Below are 27,455 nucleotides of genomic sequence, written 5' to 3'. Positions count from 1 at the left end.
TTAATCGCGCATAACTGCCTGCCGGCCATATCGGTAATGGTGGAGGGAACTCGGCGCGAGGCCGCGCGAGAGAGCGTGCAATAAAGTTCCGAGCGCGACTTAATACCGCGCGACGGCTCTCCTCGTTGGGTCGTTGACTCTACGTTTCTTCTTTCTTCGAATCCTGGGGGCCCCAAGTCTCTCATACCAGATCCTCTGTGTTCAGCTCCTCGCACACGCTCTCCCGACTCCTGACTAAATCCGTCCCTGCACCGGGGTCCGGCTAAATCCCCTCCCCCTCCCTCTTTTTTCTCCTCTCTCTCTCTCTCTCTCTCTCTCTCCCCCCATCTTTATCCGCCGTGCCGTACCCTTCTACGTCCTCGCTCTTTCCCCCCCGTCGTTTTTCTGTCGGCGTGCACGCGGATACTTCTTCGTTCCTGCTAGACGGTAAACAACGCCACGCCATTCCTACTTCTCCCATTCATATCTCTCCCGAGCGTCTCCCGAATTATTAAGATGCCGGCGTGTTTCGTCCAGAAGCGTATGCGTGGGACGATAGTAATCGTCGTTGACGTAAGCTTGTATTTTTTTTAATCACCGTGAATACAGAATTTTTATGCATACGGCAATGACGTCAATTTCTAATTCGATCGATGTTGTAAATTATTTTTGATGAGGTTTAGAATACGTAAGTCTCATTTTGCAATTATAATTGCAGTTAAAAGGAAGGAAGAAAAGTCGTGGAGTATTCCTATTATATTGTTATACCGTTCTCTAATAATTTACGTCGCCTGATAATTTACGAAGTGCATTTTGTGTTATTGATGCCTATAAATCTCTCTAATACCTACATACTTGACACTTTGAACTTGCTGCTGAGATAAACGTATCAACAAGAATGGCGCTTGCAACTGATGATCTATCAGTTACAATGCTCATTTTATTGCGCGCAAACGTTTGGTGAGAAATTGTACATTTGTACTGCATACGAGGGTTAAAATTGATTTAATCGCGTTAACTTTAAACTCGTTAGACAAATTGACGATTGTCGTATAAGATACATTCTTGAACATTTTCAGCACGAAAATTTTAAATTTAATTTACTGAGATTATAAAAATTCAATGACAATTTTGACGCGTTGTGACGTCCTCAAAATGATCTAGGATAATTTCTAACTCATTTACCAAGTTTATTTGGCATTTGCCCGATTCTGTAGAAAGAGCTACTCGTCAAAACTATAATTTTCTACGATAAACGTTCCGCGCGCGACCGAGAGACCGTTCAACAGGTGCTCGCTTCTCCAAAGCCGGCGCCGCGTCGCGTTAGGTCGAAAAGAATACCATCGAGAGAAAAGGTGTAGAGAGTGAGTGAGTGAGTGAGAGAGAGGTGGGAGAGGGAGAGAACTCGATGAAGAAAAAGAAGATGCTAATTGGAGCGACTTGTAGCGTCCAGCAGCGCGTGTTAACACGACTTCCAGGTACTTGGCGTGCCCTTCTCCTCTCTTTCTCTTTCTCTCTTGCCTCCTCGACCCTCGCGGACGAATACCTTTCAGTGCTTCCGGCTAGATGTCGGCTTTCCTCAAAGAGAGGAGTCTCTTTGAAACTAGAACGGATCGTAATTTGGGGCGAGGCGCAATGCCAAGAGATTAGGCGTCAGATATAGCCATGATTTTCGCGAGAAAAATTATGCGAAAGAAAAGATTTAAAAGAAATCACGAAGAACTTTATGCTATAATATTTTTTTTCTCTTCTGCTTACTCTCCCTTTCCCTTATTCCCCCTCTCTCTTTATCCTCTCATTTTCCGCCTATTTCCTTTTTTTCTCCCCTTCCTATATACGTATGCCTGTTGGTTGGACGTTCTACAAATATTTGCACGAATTTAGGGCGACCGCTCGTAAAATAGAGAAAAGCAAAGGCAGACTTTGAAATTCTTCACGACCGTACCTTCCTCGGTCCCTTATTATTCTTCCAATTCACTTCCTTTCATATTCTCTGATTTTTTTTTCTTCTCATGTCACTTTTTTAATTTTAAGTTCCGGCAAAAATTCGAAACTGTTGTCTCAAAGTCATTTTTCAAAGTTGGTTACAATCGTATCAATGGCCTTTGCTCCTGACACTTGTCATGTGTTCCCCGAAATTTACCCGGCACTTTGAATCATCGCGTTGAATCATGCTCTCGAATTATTAAATTCCGCCGTCGAAAGTACGTCAATTGATGATCGCGATAACGCCTGTAGCGGGCCCAATCGAGGAGATTGGAAGCTATGAAGCAATGAGTACGAAGTTCTCGAAGGCAGTGATTATTTGAGTATTTCATAATCTTCACGTACTTCATCCGTCTGAGTTACGCGAAATCAATAAATGAGTCAACTAATAGGAAATTACTGGTTTACTTGTATTTTTTTGTATCAATTTTAATTTATCAACTTGATAAGATTTTTGGTAATTGGGGGGGGGGGGGTACTAGAAAAGGTAATAGACAAGTATCAAATTGCTCTCCTATCGATGTCTGACTATTTTGACATTGCGTGAAAGAAATTTAGGAAAATTGAGACGAAAAAAGAAATTTCTCGCTAAGGGATGAGGAAGCTAAGGGTTTAGAGACAAAGATATGGATTTTATCAATCGTTTTGCAATTTTGCGCGCCTACGGCGCGCATACGATTGAAGTGATGCGAGAAGAGAGAGAGAGAGAGAGAGAGAGAGAGAGAGAGAGAGAGGGCGGGAAGACGCTGAGTAGCCGAAGATGCGGGGCTTCTACGATGCTGCGTATATCGTCGTAAGTCGTGCGAGAAAGAAGGAAAGAACGTTGAAAGGGCGAGAGAGAAACGGAGGGCTACGAACGACGCTGAACGGGGATGACAGGAGGGAGGGAGGGAGGAGGGGAGAAGGCGTCGGAGGTGGGGGCAGTGGCGATGTCCTAGCGAAGGTCACGGCCGGGAATGCGGTTTACGTCCGTCGGTCCAAAGTGGCGTGCCGCGTTGAACAGAGCTCTCTTCTCTCGCTCTCGCTCCCTTCGCCTTCCTGCCCTCTTGGATGCCATCACCTCCTCCTCCCTCCTGCCGTGTCCATCCATTCGTTCGTCCGTCCATCCGTCTGTCTCTCTCTCTCTCTCTCTCTCTGTCGCTGTCTCTCTTCTCACTCGGGGCCCCGCGGCACGGAGCAGACTGCAGGAATGCACCAAATGCACCGCGCTGACCGATACCCGTCCCCGTTCTACCGCTTCCACTTGTTTACTTCGGCCGTTTGCCTCTCCCTGTCCCTCCTCCCAGTCTCTCTCCTCGTCTCTCCTTCGCGGTCCTTCGTTTCTTTTTTCTCCGGTCGGCTACTCCGCCTCCGCGGGCCGCTCTCGCATCCTTTACATCGTTCTGCCGCCGCCGTTGCCACTCCCGGGTACGGACCGCTTCTCTAGCACCGGTGTGGTGGCGCGCCTCTTCTCCTCCACGCCCTCATGATACATACGTACGTACGGTCAAGCACGCATGCATACGCGTGCGAACCGGTGGTACGCAGAAGAGGCATGTTGTGTCGTTGCCGGAGATACATACCGGGTCGTCCATCGCGACGCGTTCTCACTATAACGTGCGTTCTCTCGCGCCCTCCCGCCGCGTGCGCTTTCTCTTTCTCTCTTCCCTGCCTAAGGTGAGAGCCTTCCCCGTTGGCCTTCTTCGTCGTGTCCTTCGATCGCGCTTCCTTTTACGCCCCGGTCCTGGGATGATCCTCGCTCATGGGAACGCGGACCCAGCAGTATCGGTTGTCGATCGGCGCCGTTGACGGGATTAACAGCGGCTAGTATTATCGATCGTGACCTGTTCTGGGGATGTTTCTTTTTATCTTAAAAGTGATCTTAAAACGGATCAAACTATGACCTTTTGCATAGACCTTTCTGAACAATTCTTAGTACTTATCAGTTAAAGTCTAGCAATTTTACAGATTTTAGTATATTTATTTCCAAACTCTGTAAAAATCTACTTAATAGAATATTACTAATTAATACGACTTTTTATATAAAACAAATTAAACGAAAGAATTTAATCTTGGTAGTATAAAGAATTGTTCAATTTTACTTTCGATTTATGCAATTTCTCGAGGTACACATTAATTGCGCGGAATAATATAAATGTCTATTCCGCAACAGAGGAGCTACGGTAATAACTGAATTGAATTCTTGATAGTACAGATCGCAACATAACGGTCTCTTTGTTCTCCGATTCTGAATCGTGAGAAACTATATCACCCCCGATCTACGATACAGAGGTGGGCGACAAGTTTGTTGTTGATCAGCGCCGTCGATCGAGATCGATAAGCGTCAAATATTTCAATGAGTCTTAAAATCCCGCCATGGGCCGGTAATAAGAATACGACGGTGCCAGCTGACGCGAAATCACAGGGTGCAGAGACCTCGGTAGAGATTTGACAAACTCCTCTCCTCTACGTCCCTCTCTCTGTCCTTTCTCTCGACCTCGTCTCGCGCATCCCCGCTCTATTCTCGTCTGTCTCTTTGGCCCTGACCCACCCAAAGGATGCAGTCACCCCGCCCGCGTATGGCCGACGGGATGCGCACGGAGGGAGGGGAGCGGTCTCCGAACCGCGTCCGTAACTAGCGAGGAAAAGAGACGGAGCGCGCGCGCATACACACATGTATGTACGAATCGCGCTCGTACGTGTATCCACGCGTGAAACGCACTCGATGTGCGAAAAGAGAAAGGGCGGAGTGGAAAAAGAGAGAGAGAGGGAGAGGGAGCACGGCGTGGCGGGGTAAAAGTGCCGGAGGGGGTGCGTTCCACAAATCAATACCTACGCTGAATCCCGCGTATATACCAACCGTGCACGACGCACGAAACGTGTCACCCACCGACCCAAACCCCATAGACGATATAGCAGCTGCACGCACAAGCCCGGCATATGTCGTCGCCGCTGCGCGTCTAAACGTTAGCGGTCGCGCCGAATTTCTTATGAAACTCTCTGAACAATTTTTCATGAAAATCAAACCTCTATTTGTAATTTCAGTGATAATTACTAGCCAATTGTTTTTACATACTGTATTAGTATTTATTACTATTAAAGTCTCATATAAACGTGGAAGGTGTAAATTATTATTTACTGATATAGTAGATTGTTTTATTTTACACACACACATTTATATAAACTAATTTTGATCTTGAAGTCTGCTTATATATATAATTGTTTCAAGTAATTTTTCTGCTCGTTTTCCATGCGCGATATTATTTCTCGAAATTGGCAAAACTCATGTGTAGTTAACGATTTCAGTTATCATCCTTCTATGCTCAATCTTTCGCCGAACAAATTTCTGATTTGCTTTCATAACACGGATCGAGGTCGACAATGACGGTGACAGCGACCGTAACGACAATGACGATCTCGAGCATCCGGTGCTATACCATATTGCGAATGAAAGATTTACCTTCGCTAGTAAAAGAAATATACGCTAGTTTCTGAACATTATTTTTAGAAATAATTTTTCCATTTTCAACTTGTTTATTTTGTATCGTTTTAATATTTAATTTGATTCTCAGATTAAATTTGATTTTCATTGTCGACAAAAAAATTGGCAAAAATTTTCCCATGAATATTGATTCATTGTAAAATTCGCGTTGGATATCGTTCTTTTATGGATTTTCGAGTTTTCCTGGTGCGCACATGGGTATACCAATGGGAGAGCCGAGGGTATTCCGTATTTCCACGCCGCATCGTGTAACCGTGTCCTCGGCGCGACGCACTCGGCCGCTTGTCCGATACGCGCGTTTACGTGTGTGTGCGTTTGTGGCGGCGACGTCTCTGGCGGAGGTGGTGGGAGATTTCATTCAGTGCGCCTCTCGTCGGTCGCTGCGCGCATGCGCCAGCCGACCGCGCGTACACACGCTACTCACGCTGCCTCTCCTCTCACTCTTGCTGCTGTCGTGGCCGCAGCGGCGACAACAGCAACAAGAGCAACCAAGAGCAACAGCCCAGCAGCAACGTTCCCTAACTTATGCACGTATATGTGCGTACATACGTGTATGCACGCGGAACCTTGTACTCTTTATACGAATGCGTACGAACACACGAGCACCGCGTATAACGCGTAGTAGCTTTTGCTCGCTCGCATGTTCTCTCTCTCTCTCTCGCTCTCTCTTCGTGTATTTCTTGACGTGCAAAAGAAGTACGAGCGTCACAAAAGAGAGCGAATGCGTGGCGCGAGAGAAGGAGGCCAGTGCGAACGGCCGAGTGACCGGACCAGCGAAGGAGAGATGGAGGCGGAGGAGGGGGAGGAAGAGGACCACACGCCGTTTGCCGACGTTGTGTTGTTGTATCGTGCGATTCCTCGTGCGGAGACGCGCGCGAGCCGTTGCTTCTTACTTCAGGGTTACAAGTAAAATATGCAAAGATCCTTTACTATTATTTATTATATATACGTTGAACGATTTAATAATTCGTTAGTAAGTTTTAATAAATAATAATGAAGGCGCTTTATCACGCCGAGTTATCCAAAACTTTATCAAGATTGTAACAAATTACAATTGTAATAATACAATACAGTAAGTAACAATACAGTAGTAACAAAACAATAATAATGATGGTTTCGAAAAAAAAAAAAGGAATTCAATGGACAAAAAGCTTAAAATCATATCTCGATAATGAACACATTTTTTTCACATACTAAAAATAATTTTTTAAACTCGATATTATAAACCTGACAAATTTTGCGACACTAGAACATGCATTGACATAATTTAATAAGAGATATATAAATAGAGAAGGAAAAAAAATATTTAAGTCTTTGTTGTTTCGATATTGTATAATATATTTACTAAATTTAAAACATCGTCTGTATATCATATTCTGACATAAAAAATATATTTATAAAATTATATTTTTTTTAAATCATTATGGATTAATTATAATTACAATTAAATTACACACACACACACACACACACACACACACACACACACACACATATATATATATATTTATTTATTTAATATATATTTAATTGTATTTATGTAATAAATACAATTAATAGGTCCAACAGCTCGAAATTTAATTAAATAAATTTGCAATTTATACCTGGAACAGGTGCACTCTACGGGATACGAGCGCGTGCAGATTGTAATGAAAGCGACCAAGATAGACGAGTACCTATACAAAACAGACGCGTGAGACCGGCAAACGGAAAAGAATTAATTACACAACTGATATTGTCAAATTGACGTATATTTTGTCGTAATTATCTTATATACATCAGCGTCATCGTGTAAATAATTTTTGTTTTAATTTTTCTCGAAAGAAATGGTTACTTCCGAATTTGAAAAATGCGCATCAGTAATATAATGTGCAATCCTCTAATGTATCGCGTACATAAATAATTTCGCACATCGGGACAGATTTGATGCTGAACCGAAACAACGCTGACGCATGTGCGTCCACAGTAATCAGGAGAGACAGAGAGAGAGAGAGAGAAAGAGAGAGGGAGAGGGAGAGAGAAAAGAACGGCGCGTCGTAAAGTGCGGTAGAATGTACTCTCTGACGTAGGGCCCCGTATTGCTTGGCGCGCGTTGCATTCCCCCGCGGTGCATTGACTTCATCTCCCCTCCAGCGCGTCACCACCCTCTTCGTCTTCCCCTTCTTTCGATCCCGTTCCACCAGCCCTCTTTCCTCCCCCTTATCGTTCCGTCTCTTTCTTCCTCTGCCTCCCTCGTTCGGGCCTTCTTTCTTTCTCTCTCTTTTTCTCTTTTTTCTCTCCCTCCCTCTCCACGTCGGGTTCTTCCACGCCGCCGGTCATACCACCGCACCTCACCCCACCGCTCCCCTCCGTCGGTGCAAACGCTTCCCGGCACAACAACAACATTCCTTCTCTCTATAGCCCCTTCGTAGAACGGAGAGTCCGCTACCAGACTCAATGTCTCTCTCTCTCTCTCTCTCTCTCTCTCTCTCTCTCTCTCTCTCTCTCACTCACTCACTCTTCCCTTTTTTTCTCTTGTTTTCTCTTCTTCTTCATCTTCTTTTTCCTTCTCTTTTCCCTCAACGTCTCCGCGCGGGTGAAAGGAAGAGACGGAAAGCCGCGTTGTTGAACGGCTCCGCAAAACTGGTCGCCCGCGAATCGCATGTCTGTCCGATCGACCTGATGCCCATCGGACAAGACCGCCGCATAGTTTCGCTGCGTATATTGTATCTCGTTTGAGATTTACGACATACCGTTCGATCTTCTTTCCGGTATCGCAAACTTGCATGGAAAGATTAGAGCGAAAGTCAGCAAATCTTAATATTCTTTTTCTGTTTCTTTTTGCTCCCTTTTCAACTTTCTCTCCCTCATAATTTCTTAATATATTTGGAATACGTTAATGCAAATCAAAACCGATCGAACTATTTCGAAAAAAAGATTGATGTTAAAAAGTTATATATATATATAAAATTAAAATTTTATATCTATTGTAAATTAGTGACACTAAATATGAGATGTGATAGGTGTAATAAAAAATTACTTCTTTGTGAAGAATATTGCATGATATAGACAGGAACATTCAATCGTTGACGCAATTTTCATATACAATACATCGTAATTTTCAAGATTTTGCGAAGTAATTTTTTGGAAAAAATAATTTTCTATAAAAATTTTAATGAAAAACTTATTTTGACAATTTTATAGGAATTCTTTTGTATTGTAAAAATAAATAATGCGCCTATTATACTTGTTGTTTCCGGTTAATCACTGTATGAAAATAATTTCGTTCGGGAAATTCGATTGTATTTTAATTAGAAAAATTTTTAATTAACGAATTTTATCGTTATGTGGTTTTACCGTTCTGTCTCAGCGGTCACAAGAATTCTCTCCCGCGTCTCGTGTGCACCTGTTCAGCTTCCTACACTACTCGGAAATTCAAAGACAATGCGATCTTATCGGGCTATGTACAAATTTTAAATCCGCTGAACGTTCCCAAGAAAGTACGTGCTAGGACAGGTGTCGGTGTTGAAAAGAAAAGTTCGAGTGATGATATGGGAGGTGATCATCTCAAGTACTCATTCATCTTAAATAAAGAAAAGCACACTTTCTTCCTAATCCTACCGCTCATTTTCTTCCTTTTGCAACACTTAATCTCTTTACAGAACGAGAAAACCACTATAGTAGCACTGAAACAATGTCATATTTTAAGGCAAGCAATACAATGAAATAAAGAATTATAATAAATCTTAAGTTATAACAAATCTATTTCAGACCAAAATGTGAAAGTTCAAAAATAAATTATCGTTTTCTTAATATATATACTTCACAATTCTACCTTTTATTCGATTGTGAAGGAATTACACTCGCTCGTCAAACAAGATATGAAACGCTTTTTCCCTAATTACGGATTTCCTTTTCCGTAGAGATACTATATCTTCTTTTTTACTATCTACTTCAATTTCTGTAGAAATTTTCTAGTAAATAGCCGTAATTGATTTCACATCTTTAAATTCAAACTATCCGAGAATTCTTTCCGTTTTCTTTGCATTTCTTTCGTCCTATTCAATTCAATGAGAAACTACCCCTGCACTTCTCTTTTTCTATGCGCAATATCTATCTACATGTTCATTAGTTTTATTAGCATGACTAAAGAGTGTCTTTGTTGAGATATCCTTGCAGGCTTAAGGGCCATTTTGCTCTTGCATTTTCCTTCACTATATTGTTTTCTCTTAGTACATTTGTCTCTGGATAAGACACTAGACTATCAAAATGCCTGAGTTCGAACAGAGAGAAAAAGGACGTGAGTGATAGAGGGAAAAGGATTATCGGAAAATGGGATGTTTGAAAAGAACCTAATAAATCTATAGAGCAGTAAAAGCGTATCAGATCATGTTTCGTGTGTGCGCAAATCGCTGTTTGACTATAAGTTTCAAAAAAGTAACCGTAAAAGGTCCATTTTGAAATGCCAGCGGGGTTTTTTTTTTATTTACAAAGAGATATTTGTAGACGGGATATATTTTTCTATTCTTTTATTTTTATTATTTCTATACAAAACGATCTTTGAACGGAAAAAGAAATGATATTTTTCTTTTGTCGGATATTGCGTTTTGTTGAAAGAAAATCAATTTCGCAGTTATTTTTTCGAATCAAAGAAAGTCACATTAAAAATAAGACAAGGTTATTTTAGATTATAAAATTAGATTATTCGAATTAGATTATCGAACATATTTTTAATGTTAGCATGAGGTTAATTATAGATTATTTTTTTAACCAAAAAATCGGTCACAGCCAGACATTTGGGCGCATTTAACTACAAAATGGCGGTTCTTAATTATTGGAAAATTTATATTTTTATTCTGTTTCTATTTACTACTAAGATAATAAAATTATATGAAACATATTTTTTTATCATATTTTAATTTTGATAAACTAATTTTTATCCTCTTTGTCCATTGCAAGTATAAAGATTAACGCGTCCGAAAAAATAAAGCTTTATCTTCTTAATGCGAAGTATCACTCTAATGTAATTTTGCCAACTTGCTAATCAAAAGATTAGCTAGCAGCAGTAAAATAAAAGTATAGTGTGCATTTTTTTATTGATAACTTTACGGTAAACACTTAATTTCTGAAGCAAATTTGAATTTCCGGCATGTTAAGTTTCTTTCCTTCAACGATTCAACACATCGATATTACGATAGAAGAAGTCCACGTCAATCGTGGCGATACCTAAAATCCTCCCTTTTACACGTATATTGTATTATGTATATAAATTATATATATATATATATAAAATGTATGTATATGTGTACACAACTACAATATCGCTCGCGCATGAGAAGAGGAGGAGGAAGAAAACGCCGTGTTCTTTATCGATCTTCGCGAAACTACAGCGATCATGCGCATGGTAGGCCGTAGGGAAGTGTCGGCACCCGTACTTCAATTTTGGGCCAGAGGGTGTCTGGGTCCTGATAAAATAAACCTAAGTCGTCGTTCTACAGGATACAGGTGGTAGAGGGCGCCTGGGAGCAAGATACACACATATTGTGTACCGGGGAGGGATTATTTCCGCACGCGGAGAACCGCGCGCGCGCCTACTCCCGAAAATTCCACAGGGAAGACCGTCTTCATTCTCCCTCGCCTTCGTCGACGTCGTCGTCGTGGCCGCTGCGACCGCCGTCATCGCCGCTGCCGCTGTCGCGGTCGGCGGCCATGTTTGCGCCAGGATGGTAGGCGTTCACGGGCGGTACCGTTTAGTCGCGCGTTCTCCAACTACTTTGGAGAACGCTTTTGCCCCACTCGGCGATGCGCCGCTGCGTATCTGGTGGGGCACCGTCAACGATGTTCCGTTGGTGTCGCCTCCACCACCGCCGACGCTTCGCCGCCGCCCTCTCTACCTCGTCCGTAGCACCACCACTCGACCCCACTCGCGCGCATTCTCGCATCTCCTTTGCAAGAGGGGAGGGTCCCCTGACATCGCGGTGGGGTGAAGTTACGCCGAACGGGAAAGGGCACGTAGGAGTATGGGTAGGGAAGGGTAGCGACGTGATCGAACTACACGGCGGCGATACTTCGTCTTCCACTTCCTGCTCTTCGTCTTCGATTCCACTCGTCGAGGAGGGCGGCCGCCGCCTTCATGGCCTGCGATGATGGTGCGCTGCCCGCAAACGTCGTCTCGTCTTGTCTCGTTTTCCTTGTCGTACTTGTCCTGACGCTTGTTTGCCTCGATACTTGGTGTTTTCTTCTTCTCCTTCTTCGCCTTTTTCCTTTACGCCTCACAGCAGAGAAGATGGCCATGTTGAAACCTAACTCGGTTTATGTATTTAATTATCGAACTTATTCGAGTTCCCTGAAATTTTACGCGGCCAAATGCGCCGAAATACACAGACAACGTGTATGAATAATTGATGAAGATAATCGACTGTCTTGGAATTTGCTCTTATATTTTTCTTTTAGTTACTTCAACATTGAATATATCATATGCACGATTGTCAAGGTAGACACATGTTGCTTTTCAGTATTTATTATATTTTGCTTCAGTATCTTTGCAGATTCCTGTCTTCTTTCTTGAGATTGATGATTAAATCATGTTGTATTTAATCGAACCCATTTATCGAAATTTTTATGAATATCAAGATTTAGTAATTTAACGCTAGACGACTCATTTCTTTACCTAATTATTATAATGAAAATGAATTGCTCCAATGGAATGAATTGCTTCTTGGCTTTATTAATTGGTTTTTATTATAAGCACATAGAAAGCACTACAAAAAGACACATAAAATTAATATAAAAGAACTCTTTTGTATTATTAATTAATATAGCCTAGATTAATTTATTTAAAATAATTAATTGATCTAGAGAAAGTTTACAATTATTCGCGGTGATTGTATTATGGTGTAGAAAAAACTATCAAAAATGTATCTGAGATCGAATGAGACGATACATGTATTACTGAAAAAAATTGAAAATGGACGAATCAGAATTGTCTTAGATTTATTGGATTCTTTATATGAATTCTGGTTAATACAATATTTCTGATAAAATCTATTAGAATTCTGATTTGTTCATTTTCCACCAGAATTATTATTTAATCTAAGACCATTTTTCTTAGTGATGTGATTATTGGTAAAAAATAAAAAACTACTATCGGTTGACTATGTCGAGTAATATTAGAGAAAAGAACGATCGTACGAAGAAGTGAGATGATGTATGAGTGGAGTGCAAACATATCTTAGAAAGTGAATATGTGAATATGTGAATGTCAAACACACCATGGGTTGACTTACACTGGAAAATTTCGTTACGTATTGTATCTTATTGTTGAAAACAGTAATCTAAAGTTGCTATTCGTCGCTCACATTTCATAGCGATTATTTATATTAATAAAATTAAATTAGTTCCGCAAAAATATGCAATTTCAATAAAGAGATAGATTCATCGGTTCCAATTAGCTAATGCTGCGAAATTTAACCGCATGATAAACAGGATAACATTAACATGTTTTTTTTAAACTCTTTAATCAAACGTATTTCATCGCGCGAATTCAGGACTTTACGTCTTGACGTAAAAATGCAAATTGATCGATAATATTACACAGAATACCTGGCAATAATCTAACGTCGTCATTCTGATTTTCTGTTGCAGACAAATGGTTGGGCGTATATTGGTGGAAATGTTTCGCGCAGCGGTTAACAACAAAATAACGCTGATTGTCGAAGAGGTCATGCAACTTGTGCAACTTGTTATCGATGATAATGGTAAGTCACATTGTATGATTATTATTTGAACACTAGAAATGCACTAGAAGTGCCTTGAAATGCACTTTTTTGTTTTTTAAATTACTTGCAAATTGCAGCAATATCTGACATAATTGTAACATTTACAAAGCTTATAAGTCTGTAAAAACAACCGAAAAACAGCCTAAAAGCTTTCGTACACGCTTATTTTATTCACATTAATATTTTCTTTTATCTTGAGAAGTTTTATATATTTCTCATAAAAATGTATTTTTTATTAAACGCCACTTGTCATAATTTTACCGCTTTACATAATATCGATTTTGCTTCTAACAAAATGAGCCGCATGATACTGTACGATGACGCAAATTTCAGCTTTTTTTTTCTTAATTTTTTTTTTACACGTTAGCATTTCTTTATATATATTATCAAGCGCAATATCATATATTGAATCAAAAAATTCATTGCTGCATATTTTTGCTCCTTTGTATACGTTTGATGTGGAAGGATTGAAAATGTTCATTTCTGAGACAAATTCCTTCGCACCATTCGTGCATGTCAAAGCAAAGGCGTGGTTATTAATTGTTAAAATTCTTACTTTTTAATGATATTTTATTGTATAACTTACGCTTTTTATTTTGCATTCTTATTGTTTGTCTTTTATGTTTAAACTTACACAATTGACATAATTTATTTACTAAAATTAAGAATTATTGTAATCGTAAAATATAGCATCATGGACAATAATCTTGAGCTGCGTAATAATATATCGATTGCAAACGAAAGCATTATAATATATTTATTCGATAGCTGTAATGTTAACGAAACTTATCGATTCTGTGATGTTTATGGTGCAATCAGGGATGCGCAAAAAGTTTTTCAAATTCTCTCTCGTACACGATCGAAGTCATTAGATACTCTTTTTTCGCATTACTACTAAAATTATACACACAACGTTACGCTTTCACTCTCTACTCTAATCTCTGTGACCAATACTTCACAAAAACTTCAAGCATCGATAATAGCTTTAAAGCTTGCATACGTAATTCTCCTTTTGTATTAAAATAACGCCGCTTCGCTAGAAATTGAATTTTTTTAACCGGGATTCGTTCAAATAATCTCGTTCTAATTCAGAAAACGTTAGGCAGTGTCTACAAACTCCTGACCGAAATTTAATAAAATGTGTAAAGATATAGTCAAATATCTTAAGATCTATATCCCGCTAAATTTTCACATTTTGTACAAGTAATATCACGAGGAATTATATTTTCAAAAAGAGAAGACGCATCATCAAAGTCAGATGTTTAAGTAACATTTAAAAAATATAAATATACTCAATTATGGTATCAAAATTTTTCGCACATAATTCTTCTTCCTTAACCGAAATAACGTCTTGTGTTTCGCTACAAAATTGGGCGTACCTCCTTGAATGGGGGAGGGAGATCGCTTAAGTAACGTGTTGCCACAGGAAACGTATAAATATTAACAACCAGCTGTATCGGGGCTGTTTCTTAGGGGGAAGACAGGGGCATGAGTCGTTTTCGTTTGGGGTCGAAGGAAAGGGCAAGATGGTGCGGCGAAAAGTAAGCGTTAGAAGCAACGACGAAAGATGAGGACGATGTGCCCTCGCTTCCGGTATGGCACGCGCCACGATGCCGGAAGTCGCTCGTGGATTCGAGGATATAGCATTAAGCCGCCGCGATATTTATACGAGAGGGCACAGCCCCCGATCCCAGACGTAAACCCACTCCGTTCTTAATTTAAACATCGCCATCTCTGGCTACGAAGAAATCTTGCGTAGCGCATGCTGGTACCAGGATTTACAGACGCATCCTTCTGGTACCTCTTGATATTCGAGATGACAATCATGGCAGTCGATGTACGCATTATTTCATTATTTACAGTAGAATCGCACGATAATTTATTCTTGTTTATTTTCGATTATGAGTTAAAAATATTAATGTGTAAATATATAGATTATAGCACTATTAAATGCTACACTATCTAATTCTCACTTTCTATTGATATGAAGTATTTTTAAATTAGAAAACTATTAAACGAATATATTCGATGTTAAATGCACAATGAGAATACACATTAAAATACAGAAAGCAATTAAAATTTTAGTTTAGTGTCACAACTTATGAAAAACGGATTTTGAAGACGTGAGGATTATGGATATAAGGAAAAGAAAAATCATTTACATAGTGATGCATTTTTCGCTGCTGAGATGACTAGATGGTGAAACTAGATGGTTGAACTTCGGAAAGTTTCTTGAAATATTTCGATGAACGTTGACCCGATCGAAGTCTTTTGTAAGCTTAAAATCTTTACCTGGAGTTGCCTTAAAGAAAACAGAAAACGTAGTAAACTGATATATTCTTTTCCAATGCATTCAGTTCGATTCAGGTCTCTTTTCTTTTCAGAAGAATTCTCTTAAACGCGTCAAATATATTCTAAAAGTGTACAACTATTTTGTGTATTTTACATAGGGTTGAGAAGTTCGTTTTTATTTTACAAGTCTTATAATGAAGTTACAGTTGTAGTTATTCTTTTTAGTAACTTAACTCTGGTTCCTTTTTTCTATTTATAACTGTAACTTAAATTACATCTTTTTGCTAATTAATAACTAATTTAATTGTTACTTTATATCAAACTTATTCGTCAATGGATTAATAAAAGTAAAATAAATTCAGTGAATGATGATTATTTCTTGTGATTGAAATATATTTTTATCTCTGATAATCATAATTTTTCGAATGTATATATTAATTTATTATAAGTAATATAACATGTAATCGAATGTTTAGTATAATAAATAAAATAATGTAGAATATTAAAAACGTATAAACTAAATATATATAAATTCTTGCATTTAAAATAGCAATGCAAAAAATTATTAAAATTAACAGAAGAATAACGACTCATCTCTTTTTAGATAATTATGACTGTAATGTGTTGCTTTTCAGATTGTAATTTGAATAATTTATAATGGTAACTAATTTCTGAGAGAAAAAAAACTGTAACTGGAACTAGTTATTTTTACAGAGTAACTTTCCTAATCCTCACAATCCATCAAGAATCTAACGTAGTAAGATTCATCTTCAATAATTATTTCTATCGAATTTGAAAAGACACAAAATAAAAAAAACGTATTTTCATTACAGGAACAGTCAAAAAAGTAAACTATTTATTTTAAACATTTCATTGTGCATAACGTTTTAGAAGAATAAAAATAAATTGTGATACAAAGTAAGATGATAAATCATGTTCATAGGAAACGATATTTATATTTTTACAATATGTGTTCAAAGTTCATCATAAATCGTGATTAGACAATAAACAAGTGGCCGATTGTTTATATTAAATATTTTTAATGCAGAATACAAAGTATAGATTAATAAAAACGCCACTATATTTTGATGAAAACTGATATTCTCATCTCTACCCAAAGAATTGATTTTAATTGAAAGTATTTTGATGACGTATAAGTTATATAAGAGCTTATTATAGTAATTAGCTTGTCACAGAATAAAAAATTTCACGTGCACAAATATCTAGTATCATAACTTATTGTATAAATATTTGTAATCAATGATCATCTTCCACAATATCTGAGGGGAAAAAAATCAGCTTGAAATCTAACCTGTTGAGAGACCACCAATCGAGATCTGCTCAATACGAACGTAGTACATGTTATCCATCCGGAAATGGTGAAGCACACGAGGGATGATGCGACGGGTGTGTCTTGATGTGCAGCACCCCAAAGGTGGCGATGTCCTAACCAGCTATTTTTAGGGGCGAACCGCGGAACATCTTGCCCTATGAACACGTGCCACCATTGGTGTTTTTCTATAGGGGAACATGCGGAAAGGGGACGAAATACGTGCAGCAGCACCGGTTCAGGGCTCGCGGGGCACGCGACACGTATACATTTTGTTCGACCTTTACATATTTTTGGATTCGCCGCCCGATGGAGGGAAATCGGACTCTCCCCGATTTTTAGTGGGTACATTGACCTTTTGGCTAGAAACTAGGGGGCTCTGAGCTAGTACAAAATCTCGACTATTCTCCAGCTTAGCTAGCGAGCGCGCGAAGACGCGTCTTGACTTTTACATAGATATTTGTCAATGGGGTGCGACGAAATAAGAAAATGCATTTCTGTTCTCTAATTTATAAACTACACTGTGAAAAAAGATTAAATCTTATCTTTGAATAGTACTGAGTAAACATTTACTTATACTAAATAAATATTTACTTAAAAACATGATAGTTAAATCAAATGATCTTTGTATCAAGTATGTTTATAAATATATGTTTGTAGTAAATATTTACTTAGAACTATTTAAACAAATATTTATTAAAATTTAAGATTATTTTCATCGTATTTTTAGAGTCTATATATTTATCTTAGTATGGCTTAGTGTGTCTTTCGAGGTAAGTCTCCATTATTACGGAAACTGATATTTTATTTCTGAAAAATTTATCAATTATTAGCGATAAATTTATCATAAATCATTATTTTTAATAAATGTACGAATAACGTAAACGATAAAAATAGATAACGCGTAAGGATCAAAAATAAAAATTTTTTTGAGAATTAATAAATTTATGATCGAGTTTTTGTAATTGGATACGTGAATATATGTATTTATCGTCAAATTATAATAAATAAGATTTCTATTATTTTTTATTTGTCATACATTAGAAATTTTATATCTTTCAAATATTACATTGAATGTTGTCGAAATCTTGATAGCAAAATTTTTAAGATGACTGCTTGAAAAGCACATTCATCTCAATGCTTGATATTTTTTATATTATTACTACTTGTCAATGAGAGATATGATTATATTTTTAGCTGAAAAGAATTCTAATTAGTTATTATGAAAAAATAACTTATTGGTATTTATATATCACCAAAATTTATTGTCAAATTACGATGAAAACATTGATTTTCTATTGCAATCTTTAGGATTTAATTAATCTCGAGTCATGTAAGAAATGTGTCAAGAAATAAAAATTCCGAAAAGAAATTCTTTCAAATATATGTATCTAACAAAGATCTCTTCCCACATATCTCGCATGGGGTAGAGGAATATTACTAACATAGTAACTTTAAATCTTTGACATACCGCCGCGGGGTATTTTTGATATAGCCTGAAATCGGACAAAAATGCGCATTGGACAGAAAAGGCGGAAAAGGAAAATAGGTTTTCGCTGATGATGATTAATAGCGCCCAAAGGGCGAAAATATGGCGCGCATCAACGACCCTTCGGAAAACTTCGCGAGAAAGAAACCGATGAAGGACAAGATTTTCTCTTGAAAAGCGAGCGAGGAATAGAAAAGACAGGAGAAAAAAAACGAGTTCAAGGATGTTTAAGGATACGTGTTGATGGTCCGCAAGATGGCACACACGTCACTTTCGCTTCTCTCGCCCCTTCTCTGAGTTTCATTCGTATATACCCCCAATTCTTTCCCCCACCGAAGTTAGTCTTTTAGCCTATGGTCCTATCACATAAGGCCCAATGTAAGTTTCTGCACCCCCGCTTCTAGCATCCCCCTCCTTCGTAACTTATTGGGAAGCCATTGCTTTCGTATTGTTCGTCACGAATCCTCAGTAAGTCTAAATCTCAAGAACGTTTCTTTTCGAGATTCTTCTGTGAATATCGCTGCGTGGATCTCAAGCTTGCAAGAAGTGATAATACGTAATAGCACGACAATATGGTCTCTAGGTAAATCTGAAAAAAAAAAAGCGATTTAATCTTTATTCGGACAATATGTAATGAACGTCGGTGTTCGTTGAGTTTCTTATAAAATTTGTGCATGTAATTATTAATTCTCGATAATTATTTATCCGACTCTTAGCTTCAAGAAATTTGAAAATATTTGCAATATTGGATTTTTATCAAAGATGTATTAATTCAAAAAAGAAATAAGAAGAGACACGGACATGGTGTCTCTCACTAAAAACACGCGCGAAATCCGTATATCTATATATTGTGTATATATTAACCAAATCGATCATGAACAAAAGATATTTTTTTCTCTAGAAACTATTTATAACGTTCTTTTAGAAGTTTTTAGAGAAAAAAAATATTTAGGAAATATATTGTCCATTTTTGAAGCATCATTTAAATAAAAAGTAAGAAAATATAGCGAGTTTATTCACGTTCGATTTAGTTAATTCAATTTCATTAACATTTCAAGTCTTGATTTTTTTATGAAACTGATTGTATTCTTAGAAATGAAATTGGCAAATGAATACACGTCGAGAAACGATCTTTTATGCTGTTAAAAGTCTTACAAATATATATTTTCTGTTCGCAGATGCTTTGGTACGGTCGGATCTTGTGGAGCAAATTCCAAATGTGGCGATTATCTGCCACGAAGCACCGCATCTCTTCGGCCATGTTATCCGCAATTACCTACTTGATATCGTGATGAAGTACCTGAACGATCAGGACAATCAGGCAAGTAAATCGTGCCTGTGTTGTGTTTTGTACATACCCAAAGCAAAAACCGAAGTATTTCAATAGCGATGTAAATATTGAGACACTTTTTCTCTATAGGTACGACAAATGGCCCAAAGCGCGCTGACAATGTTGATGAAACGAAGCCTCCTTGACAATGACACGATCGAGAATGTTATCTGTCCTACAATAGAAAAACTTTCTTACATGTGGCAATTAGGATCCCGCGATGTGGCCGATGAACATACTCGAAATGCAAACATCTCCGTAAGTTTCTCGTACTTCATTCATCTTCCTATCCTCTCGTATTCTTATTCTCTTGTAAAGTAAAAATAATAAAAGAGTTGACATAAAAGAGGCTGTACACAATACATTCTTGAAATTACATTGCTATTTGAAGAAAGTTATTTATGAAGGGTAGACAATGTTAAAAGTCCTTAAGTTTTCCGCAAGAAAATAATTATGTAAATTGAACGAAACAAACGTTTTTATCATTTATTTCTATTTATAAGTAGACAATAAAAGTAAGTAAATAAAATAGATATCTTTCTAAAGAAAGGGTCTTTCCTATTATTTTATATATATATATATATATATATATATATATATATATATATATATATATTCTTATGTAACTATAATTATTTAAGACAAATGAATTTTTTGAGATTTGTCTTTTGTATAGTCTACTTTATGTCGAATTTTCGTTGTTGATGCGCAAAAAAAGCTTCGAAATCTTATGTTCACGCGATTAGAGATAGATACGTGGCGGTCGCGTTTTTTCGCATGCGAAATCGGAAATACAACTCTCAATATTTACGGATTCCTCCTGAAAGACATGGGTAGTGAGATGTTCTTACGCAATCGCGTCTCACTATCTTGTCTTTCATGCGGCGTCCGCTCGCTTCGGCGATTGTTGCGCAAAAACGAGAATCACATGATGAAAATTACACGATCTGTCGCGCCCATGAAAAAACGAGCCAAACGTCAAATCAAAGCAAGAAATTTATAACGATAAGAAGATGAGGAAAATGAGAGAAGAAATTGGGAAAAAGAAAGAAAAAGGAATGCAAGGAGTTTAGTATGTTTACGAGGTAAATGCGTTTTAAGAACGAGATTAAAGGAGCAAGGAAAGCCATCATCGCTTGAAGATTTCCATAAACAAAAAGAAAAAAGGAAAGAAGGTGAAGAGAGCATAGAACGTTCGTGAAAAATACAAATACTGGCATCCTGATGAAGAGAGGGCATACTTTTACCATCAAAGTTGGTTTGTCATAGAGTTCGACTATCACAGCCAGCTTTGATGATCAAAATTGTGTCCATTTTCAACGCGCTCCAGTGATTAAGAGAGAAAGGCGAGAGAAAGGAGGAAATTAAATGACAGAATAGAAGAGGAGTAATGGGAAAATACGTGAGGCTTGAGAAAGACAATGGAAAGACAAGGGACGACACGTTGGAGGAACGCCATTACAACACCATGAACGGGGATATACCTTTTGCGGTCCGATACATCAAATTGGTTGTGGAATGTTTCGAGTCATATCACAGCCATTTTGATGAGCTGGCTCGCAGAATTGATCGTCAAGAAGATTCCATTTTTGCCGTCGATATATGTACCTGTTGAGTCGATAACACATCTGCGACACATCTGGAGACAAATGACATGAAATGAATGATAGGAAAGGTCTACCGGAAGATTGCGTTATATTCACATTTGCATCGTCAAATTTCAACAAGAGATCCATTTTGAAAGTTACCACACGAAGCTATCCGAACCATTCGAAACGATGAATAACGTCACACAGGAAGGAACGCGATCCAATCGTCAAATTGGTTGTGGCGTGTTGCTTCTCTGAATTTCATATCACAGCCATTTTTGACGATTTGGATCGCCGTTTTATGCGTCGCCCTCCGTTTACGTCGTGCGGAAGTGTGAAAGGATGTATACAAGGATCATCATACGATGCTTTGAAGATATTCTCGGCTACAGAGGAAAGCGTGCTCGCGTTGCTCACAAAGTGGTTGTAATATGCTGATGTAACGATGCTCATATCACAGCCAGCTTTGATGAGCGTTGCGACACTCATAATTCGACAAGTTTGGAATGTGCGAAAAAAATTACAAAGAATGTTAATTTATACTTAAACATTTAGGAAACTAAGTCTGGAATAGTCGATTGGAATAGGGAAGAGTTAGAAATAGCGAATAAATATAAATATAAAATCTTATCGATGTTGTAAAAAAATGAGTTTCTACACAATTATTTTAAAAAATATAATAAATTTTTTACAGTAAGATAATTTATATTATGTATATATTCATATTTATATTACAATATTCGTACATATACGTTTTAAATGAAAAAGATAATGATTGATTTTTCACGGAAATATATTTGATTAAATATTTTTTCCGTGTGGTTTAATTATTTAAATGCGATTATGCAATTTGTAATAATTCGAATAAATGTATTTATCTTTATGTGATAAAGAAATATATCATTTTGTAATGTAATATAAATATAGTTCGTATATCTTGTGTACAATAAGCGTTAATCTATTAATTAAATGCTCATCTCTCAGGAAAGACTGATTGAATAAAATCGATTGTTCCTCCCATCAGAGTGGTTGTGATGTGGTGCTATTGATTCATATCACAGCCAGCTTTGATGAGCGGAACGGAACGATGTATCTCACCTGTTTCTTAATATTTTATAAATATTATTAGGTGTTGGAATTAATTCGTAGCGTTTTACAAGAGATGGGAAGTGATGGGAAGTACTTTCATTAATGTATTTTTTAATGCTCATGTGAAATAAATAACATTCTTTCATTAAAAAACGCTACGAATTAATTCCAACACCTAATACTTAATATATTGTAAAAATATTGTTCTTATCGTTCACTATGTGTACGTATGTGTGTGTGTGTGTGTGTGTGTGTGTGTGTGTGTGTGTGTGTGTGTGTGTGTGTGTGTGTGTGTGTGTGTGTGTGTGTACACGTACATACATAAAATTGTTGACTTAAATGCGCACGTTTACATATACTTGTTTAACTATTTAAGAGAATTTCAATTTGCGTAGTCAGAAATTATTTTGAGAATCATCTAAAATTAAAACATAAGTTTATAAGTCTACATTTAACGTTAAATAGATAGCGTATATCTATTTAATGTTAAATTTCTCGTAATGATTATTCACTTTTTCCCAACGTTCCATATTTTATATTGATTCGCAGCTCATGTGTAGATTGGCACCGCTGATTGGTAGCGAACTTACAGAAAAGGTCTTTCTGCCACGATATTTAGACCTATGCGAGGATAACGATATGATGGTGAGGAGAATCTGCGCTACTCACTTTGGGGAAATGTGCATTGCTGTGGGAAAGGAGAAATTGTACAGCAAATTGGTAAGTCTTATTCGTAGATATAAAAATGGAAGGCTAAAGAGTCCATGGGCATATTTTGATTTAGTATAAATGAAAGTGGTACCGTTTACTGATGTATTCGAATTATCTCTAGATTCCTATGTTTATTGATCTGTGCGGCGACAGAATATGGAACGTGCGAAAAGCGTGTGTCGAGGTTATGATGCCGGTTTCTTGCTGTTTAACAACCGAACATCGGCGATTATTACTTGCGGACATACTGGCTAAGCACTTGATCGATGACTCCAAATGGGTACGAATATCGGCTTTTCAAATACTTGGACCGTTCATATCAACTTTCGCCAAGCAGTTCGCCGAAGTCACTTATAATAAGAATGGTGAATTAGTGTATATCAGTAAGCAGGATAATCATCCCAGGTACAATAGCATACTTTTCTGTTACCATTGCAATTTAAATTCATGTTAATCTAACTTGAATGCATGTTTGCGCAGTATATGTTACTCGTACGAAGGAATCTTTCCTATGAAGAGCGCGATCAAAAATCAAATACCAGATATGGACGAAGATATGATAGCAAATACCAAATACAGATATAATACTAAAAGTCCATTTTATCTGCCTATGATGAACGTGAGACATGAAGACATTAAAGTATCGGAAGAAGATGATTCCATAAAAGAAGATGATTACCAAAAAACGGAACTTGACTGCCCAAAAGTATGTATAAATAAAACGATATATCATAACATTGACATTTGTTAAAATTTTTTTTATGAAGACTACAATAGAAGTTGTATTTTTTGTTTTAAATTTCTTTATAGTTCTAGAAATCATGAAAGGTAGTTTACCTTTCAAACATAAACGTTATTTAAAAATAAATTTGTTTTATTATAAAATTTGTTTTCATATATTGTTTTCATATAAAAAAAATTTCATATCAAAATTCTTGTAAGCTTGTTATGAATTCATTATGCCATTTAAAATTATTTAAATATAAAATTATATTTCTATTATTTTTTTATTTTCAGTCTTGGCGTGAAAGAATGCATCAATATAAAATAAAGAAAGAAACGCGTGATGCGGAAAAATATAATCCATTTTTATATTATTATATACCTCCGGATATACCACTGGATGATGAACTTACTCATGCCGCAAGGCAATCGGCGATGAATCGTAATAATATCCCGAAAGTGGCGGAAACTGAACAAAATTTAACCGTAGAAAATAGTTCGTCTTGTTCTTCCGAAAGTCCAGTTCCTGTCGTGAATTCAAATAATGATAATTCAAATATGAACGAGCAATTAAACGATGATTCAAATGTAAACGTTTATAAAATCACATTTTTTTCCAAAACTGAAGTTTCTCACGTGAATTCGAATAGAGATGATTCAAATATAAACGAACAATCGAACGATGATTCAAATGTAAACGTCTTTGAAATGATCAAATTCTTCGATAAACAAAAGGAAAAACAAGACGACGATAAACAAAAGGAAAAGCAAGACGATGATAAACAAAAAGAAAAGCAAACTAACGAGTGTATCTTTCCAAAACCAGTGCATATCGATAGAGTTATGCGTCCTTCTCGAATTCGAAAAGATTGTCTAAAAACTTTAAGAGAAAAGTACGAGGAGCGTAACTTGGAGAGAAAATTTTATATATATGACGAAGATTCTATGAGCAAGAGTGACGAATCTTGTAAGAATTTAAATGCGAATAAACAAGAGATAATAAACATAATAAACATGCATAATAAACAAGAGATTGTACCTCAAGAATTAATCAATTATTATGTATCAATGGCCAATCCGAATAAATGCGTGTTCATGAGTGCCGATATCCCACATTATTGTGCCTTTAGTTTTCCTGCAGTTGTGCTCACGCTGGGCAAAGAGAACTGGCATTACTTGAAAAAGGCTTACCAATCGTTGTCGAGTGCGAAACACTGGAGAGTTAGGCGTACTCTAGCATCCAGCATTCATGAGATTGCCATGATTTTAGGCGAAGAACTCACTGCTACTGACCTTGTTCCAATTTACGACGGTTTTATTAAAGATCTCGACGAGGTCAGAATAGGTGTGCTCAAGCACTTTGCAACTTTTCTGAAAATACTCAAACCCGTCGATCGCTGTCAATATCTATCAAGATTGAGCGATTTCCTTGCTACAGATAACGAATGGAACTGGAGGTTTAGGGAGGAATTGGCCATACAATTGCTCGAGATTGTAAGTCTGTTCAGTCCGAGCGATGTGGCCCAGAGTATCGCGCCGCTGTCTTTCCAACTACTTGTAGATAAAGTTGCTGCTGTTAGAACCATCGCGCTTGAACTGGTAAGATAATTGCACCTATCGCATATATATCATATTTCATAATTGTTTTACCTATAAACTTGAATTCAAATTCCTTCAGATCACACGAATAATGTGTTACTTGTCCAACGAGGATGCTCTGGTAATGTCCCTTATTCACGAACTTAGAGAGACTCTAGTTCTAGACGCTAAAAAGTGGATACATCGGCAAACTTATGCGCTTATATGTTCCCACCTGATTCGCAACAATGCGATCTCGGAAGAGAAGTTTTCTAAGGAAATGTTACCATGTTTGATAAGTTTGTCGTGTGATAGAGTACCTAATGTAAGGTTAGCCGTTGCGAGAACTATAGCAACGGATGTGATTGCGATGGGCGGTAAGTATCATTAAAATACTATATTATTATCGTAATATACCGCGCTGATTTGGTATATTATATCTCATTTCGTATATTTTTATTTTTAGTAGATAATTTGGGCATAGACACGATGGAAGAAGTGGAAAGAATACTTACGAAAATGCGTGTTGAATGGGACCGCGATGTGCAGTTTAGCCAGTGAAGAGCAAGCAAATAGCTACTATCGTATTGTGTCCCTGATGAGAATAACCAAGTCGAACAAGCAAGAAATATACTATTTTAATAGTGATATATTTTGATCTCATGGATCATGATGAAGTCACTGTGTGTTTTATATATATATATAAGAGGGAAATGGACCTTATATTATATATATAACTTAAAATATATATAATTAGATATATATATATATGTATACGTATACAATATCACAATATGCGCCTTGGTTCTTCCACACAAGTGACTTCTTATTAAACAATAAGCTAAAAGTGTGCAACTAGCTGTGAACATCAAGCTTTGACTGCAATCTGACGTACATATATTAAATCTACCGGATAATTACAATTGCAGATAAGTCAACGATGTTAAAACAACACTCAAAGTTATCAAATATAGCATTCACAATTTAAGTAGTCGAATGATAGGTAAGATTACAATTTGCATTGTTGACTGATTTACGTCCTTTTAATCTAGGACAAAATTGTGAATGCCAATGTGCACGATATGAGACTATTGATACTGATTACGTAACGATGCATAGTTAAGAACATTTATATGTATGCGTGAATACATGCGCGCGAAGAATAGATGCGTTTTATCAATGTGATCAATTTGTATATGTAACGCTATGTGTTCTCCTGAATAAGTCAAATATTAAATAATTGAAGGCGTTACATTAGCATTGTCTTTCTCATTCGCTTAATTCATTTCACGAATGTTCGATTGTACAATTTTCGGTACTATATCTTGTATCGTTATTTTCTAGCATTTTTTTATTGTACCTTAGTCAAGAGTGAGGCGCAGCATTAACATCAAAATATAAATTAAATAAGGCGCATTTTGTTTAAATCAGCATTTACGAATGTATCATGCATGAGAATATTTTGCAGATTGTTTATCAATAAACATGTCTGATAATTGACATATCTAAAAATATCGATGAAAGAAAAATAGATTCTAATTATATCTGCACGCTAGAAATCTTAATCTTTATCAACAATTGTTTTTAATTATCAAATGTCCATTTTATCTTGCTTGCATTTAAAAGCAATGATGGATCTTCCATTGTCCATCAAGTGTCCAAAAAAAATTAAAAATAAATTGTTGATGATTGAAAACTTATACTGACGACGTAATAATATTTCAATTGTGATAAAATTTGCCGCATAAACATGTTATATTTGCTTTTGAATATTCTTTGACAAATAATTGCTTATAGAAAGCATGTCATCTAGTTTATTAATATTTAGATGAATTATACGTTGCTCATACAGTACAATTCGATTCTTACGTTACGCCTAAATTGATAGGATAAAAATGTTAAACGGTCGACTGAATTTTATTAATATTTTTTAAATCAGAGTATCACAGAAAACGAACGTAAGAAAGAATGTATTGTAGAAAACTTATAAATATTGTACAATATCAGATTTTATAATATACACAAAAATGTACGGATTGCTGATAGAGCAAAGTCATTTGATTGGGAAAAGTAAACAGAAAGCGTTGTATAGATTCATATACTACTTGTGTGTGCACGGAA

The 27,455-nt window shown here is 36.9% G+C and overlaps 1 protein-coding gene across 1 annotated transcript in view; it reads left to right on the top strand.

Annotated features, from left to right (window-relative positions):
* LOC105149204 (serine/threonine-protein phosphatase 4 regulatory subunit 1) overlaps positions 1–26,048 on the top strand; it is a 138,419-nt gene extending 112,371 nt beyond the window's left edge. Inside the window, 9 exon segments of the mRNA XM_011061463.2 lie at positions 13,070–13,182; positions 19,493–19,635; positions 19,735–19,902; positions 22,872–23,042; positions 23,155–23,438; positions 23,514–23,739; positions 24,051–25,355; positions 25,435–25,711; positions 25,801–26,048. Coding sequence (XP_011059765.2) covers positions 13,070–13,182; positions 19,493–19,635; positions 19,735–19,902; positions 22,872–23,042; positions 23,155–23,438; positions 23,514–23,739; positions 24,051–25,355; positions 25,435–25,711; positions 25,801–25,976 — 2,863 coding nt within the window. The 3' untranslated portion in view covers positions 25,977–26,048.
* The last annotated feature ends 1,407 nt before the right edge of the window (positions 26,049–27,455 follow it).

The sequence above is a fragment of the Acromyrmex echinatior genome, chromosome 5 (assembly GCF_024713525.1).
Source record: "Acromyrmex echinatior isolate Ae372 chromosome 5, ASM2471352v2, whole genome shotgun sequence".
In the NCBI taxonomy this organism is placed as follows: domain Eukaryota; kingdom Metazoa; phylum Arthropoda; class Insecta; order Hymenoptera; family Formicidae; genus Acromyrmex; species Acromyrmex echinatior.
Note: the sequence above shows the minus strand (reverse complement) of the source record. Positions and strands in the feature narration are given on the sequence as shown.